Genomic DNA, 4,312 nt, shown 5'->3' with positions numbered 1-4,312 from the left:
GAAACAATAATATGTAGTTCCATCATAAATAATATACACACACAGAAAGAAATGTGTTACATATCAAAAACAAAAACAAAAGTACTAAATCATAAGCAACTGAAAACATATATTAAAGCACCCATCTTTTGTTTCATTGTCATCACATTTTCATTAATATGTAATGAACTTTACCATAATTTTGATCAAAGGTGGAAATGACTAGGGTGTGATTTTGTCATCCTAGCCTCACCGGCCGGCTCATCGTTATCAATCCTCTTGACATTCCTGTAAGCCGCATAAGCGATAACGTAGAAGATCACGAGAATAATAAGCACCACGATGTTGATCACAGACACTTTTCTCCAGCTCTTCTTCAAGCTCCCTAGAACACCTGCTTTACAAGCACTGCACTGGTAACAGAGCATGCTCTGCTCGTTATTCCACAACATACAGTCCGGGTTTGCACCTACGAGCCCTCCTCCTTGCGTCCAAAATGTCTCGTTACCATATGCATACCCGCAATCTGATGGCGGCTTGCAACAGCCAGACTAGAGAGTAACAACAAATATAGATCATGATACGTAATAGTAATCCCAAATTTTCAATAATTCATATAAGAAACTGAAGCCACTCTTCTTTAATAGCACCATTGAGACATCTTCAAGTATAGATACCTAAACTTAACATAGCTTAAACCGTATGCATAACTACCACCATATTATATAGCATTACGATAATATATCAAATCACAGCTGGGTAGGCTGATAATACATTTGATATTTTCCACCAAAAAGTAAAAGATCCACATATATCTCAGTGTGGGTGTATAGTACACATAGCAAACGAATATTTCATGAGGAAAACAAATAAAACAGAATATTATAGATTCACGATTTAATACAAAACAAGGACTTGAACAACTACCCTTTCAAACCTTCATGCAATTTTGTGATTGTTTTTGCTCATGACGTTGGAATTTTGAGCATATATACATAAAAAATTAATTAAAGTTTTCTAGAAACAAAAAAATTTTGAGCAATAATTTTTTTCTTTTCATAAAGTTTTATATTTTTTGGGGTCGCTCCAAGACCTAAAAATAGATTTAACGTATATGAACAAAACTGCAAAGGCCAGCAAAATTGCAGAGGATCTGACCCAATAAGAATAGAAGCTTCAAGCTTAGACAAAATTTTTTTTTTTTTTTTTTTTTTTTTTACAACAAAAGGCTATAACGAAACTAAGTAGGTTCCTGATCCAATTGCCACTTTGGAAGACAACAATTTGTATCATTTATGGCTTCCACACAGCAATCAATGGGGCGAATAAATTACATATTTTAAACATCAGTTCTCCCATCTATTATTGTCTTTGCTCGAGTATTTTAGAGGCAAAGCTGAATCAGATCTATACTCCAACTAAAATAGTCAACTAGATTAATTATAAAAAACAGTAAACCCAAAATATATTCAGTTTGAACAAAGATTACAATTAGTATTATTTCTTTTTGGGGGGCAACAGATTATAATTATTATCTTACAATAATTGAGTCTCGTCATATGGGTCATGAAGACATGGAGGACCATAATTATTATTATTTCAAGAATAAATTTAAAGCTTCTGTCCCAAAATTGAAAAAAAATTATAGTATCAGTTTTTCTAAAACTATTATCCAGAGATTTTTTTTCAAAAATTTGAATCTGAATATCCCAGAATCCAAGAATAAGCATCAATATCCATTGTGATTTTATTTCAAGGTTGATAAAAAAATTTGATATTTCTATCACTTCCCAAGTTTTATTTTAAGAAAGTTACCTCAACAGGGCTAAGGCTTCTCTGGAAGAACATATCAGCACTTTCAGGGGCGCCATTAAAGTTCCTTCCGATCTTCCTACAAGCTCCAGAATCTCTAATACACGAGCTGATTTTTCCCCAGTATCCATCATCCGAGACCCTATCCTTCAACCAACCGGAATAATCTTGAAGATAATAGTCAAGATAACCCCGGTTAAGCACGGTTCGGCCAGATCCTTTATCAGTGACTGCGTAAGCAAAGATGATGAATCCTATCAAGGCTGCGATGATGAGAAGCATGGCCACGAGGTATAGCCACATGAGGAACTTGTTACGGTAACAAGCTCCGGCGAATCCGGCAAGTGATACGACCATGATGGAGATTCCGATGACGATGAGTGGCCACTGGAGGAAACGTAAACAGTCGGTTGAGTTAGCTCTGCTGCTTAGCCATATCCCTCCGCCGAGGATGGGGATCGATAGGAGGAAGGTGAGGAAGTTGACCATACCTATTAGATGGTTGCTCGATCTCATAGCTCCTCTCAGGTTTTTTTCTTTGGGGTTTTGAATATATAAATATATTGTTTTTTGTAGCTTTGCTCTGGTTCTTGTGCAGAGACTTTAAAATGAAGAGCGCTAAAGAAGAGGTGATTTTGACGATGATGGGGTTACTACATAAGTGCACATGCTATGACACGTGTCGTTAGTTGATTTAAATTACGGTAATATTCGTCTGCTTCGTCAGTATACGCTTTTTCAATACAGACTAGTTTGGATTTGGGTGGTAGGTTATTGTCAATTTGATTAGTTAGTGACAAGAGAAAATATAAAAAGAATTGTCTGTTTTTGTCGTGAGGTGAGAGGCAGATATTTAACTCTATAATTTTGCACTATGTTTTTTCATTTATTTGATATTTAAACATTGTTAACGTGTCATCGTGAGAAAAATAAACGATCATGATAGTGTAATCAAAGTTAAAATACTTGTTTACTTGAAATTTAATTTTGGAACAAATAATGAATCTTGAATTTGATCTTCTCAATTTGAGTTTGATTTTTAATGGAAGAAAGTAAATAAATCTCAACTTTCTTTGAAGATTAGGATTTCTACGAAGCCAACAACAAATGGTCAAATTATGAATAAAAAACAAAGTAAACAATACAAAATCAAGAGCTAAGAGAAGATAATCTTATTTCAAATGCACGTAAAAGCGTAGCGATTGTTACAACATATTGTAAAAGCTTCAGTTGTAAAAGCTGTCAATGAGTTCTCTAGTTTTAACCGCCTAAATCTTAAACCTAGTTTAGTTGAAGCTAGATAACAAAAACGAAATTGCCTAAAATTGCTCTAAGTGCTAAATTGTCAAGTACCTAGGTTCTCTTTATATATCTTCCAAAGTCGGTCGTCTTTTTGTTCCGCCTGATTTCGAGTTTATCATTTTGCGGAGATATTTCCTTATCTTTCCAAAATTCATGTTGATCTTGGGTCCAGCGCTGGTAGCATGGTGAATTTGCAATTTCACGGCTTTTATTTCTGCAGCTGTTTTTACTAAATACTTGCAGAGATCGTAAATCTCATCAAGATGTCCGTTTTTGTTCCTTGGCCCGTCATGGGTTTGTCTAACGATGAATTTTTCCGAGTCGTATGGCTTCTTGTTCTTCTTGGGTGTACGTTAGCATCTTCTTCCGAAGACTCGGAATGGTCGTTGACGTCCAAGTTGACATGCTCGACTTCAATTTCTGTCATTTCTCAATTGAGAGGTGGGGGTTTTCTATGTTTTTCCGTGTTACGACAGGGGTGACTTCACCGGGGTTTTGACGCGACGGATTTTCGTTTTAGTGGGTCCGTCTTGTGGAGTCGCGAAGTCAAGTCTCCTCCCACATTCAGATTCACATAGCTCCGCGTGGGAAAAGAGCCATATTTCTCATTGTTACGGTTTTTGACCTGTTTAGACAGAGAACTCATGAGCTTATCCTGGTCGTTCAACTTCTTTACGAGATCGAAACCATGTTTTTGATTTCATCGAGCGCTGCGGCATGAACATCAGTATTGGCTGCATGAGCGCTCGCTGCTGGAGTGTTATGCCGTCGTGAGCTGGTTGATTGTCTTGCGTGTTTTCATTTGTGCTTGACCAAGCGTTTTTGCGGCTTTGTGTAAGATTGATCTGACCCCCTCCTTCTATTGCCAAATTGTGGGAACCGGAATTCACACTCTCAATTTTAGCTAATAGAGGAAAGTAGAGAAATCTCAAATATCCTTGAAAATTCTGATTTCTGCGAAGCCAACGACAAGTGATCAAACTATGAATGGAAAAACAAAGGAAACAATACGAAATCGAGAGCAAAGAGAGGATGATCTTATTTCGAATCTTCGTACGAGCGTAGCAATTGTTGCAACAGTTTGTAAAAGCTTCTGCTGTAGTGAGTTCTCTAATTCTAACCACCTAAAACCTTTAACCTAGTTGAGTCACAGCTCGATAACAAAAACGAAATTTCCTAAAATTACTCTAAGTGCGAAGTTGCTAAGAATTTTTCTGTC

The 4,312-nt window shown here is 36.5% G+C and overlaps 1 protein-coding gene across 1 annotated transcript; it reads right to left on the bottom strand.

Annotated features, from left to right (window-relative positions):
• On the bottom strand, positions 1-2,454 carry LOC106376978 (tetraspanin-3). Its single transcript, XM_013817122.3, has 2 exons — positions 1,795-2,454; positions 1-530 (listed from the first exon to the last, which is right to left on the bottom strand). The coding sequence occupies exons 1-2, from the start codon at positions 2,305-2,307 to the stop codon at positions 186-188; spliced, it is 858 nt and encodes a 285-aa protein (XP_013672576.1). The 5' UTR covers positions 2,308-2,454; the 3' UTR covers positions 1-185.
• Positions 2,455-4,312: the final 1,858 nt, after the last annotated feature.

The sequence above is a fragment of the Brassica napus genome, chromosome C1 (genome assembly GCF_020379485.1).
Source record: "Brassica napus cultivar Da-Ae chromosome C1, Da-Ae, whole genome shotgun sequence".
In the NCBI taxonomy this organism is placed as follows: Eukaryota; Viridiplantae; Streptophyta; class Magnoliopsida; order Brassicales; family Brassicaceae; genus Brassica; species Brassica napus.
This window is presented reverse-complemented; position numbering and strand designations above follow the sequence as displayed.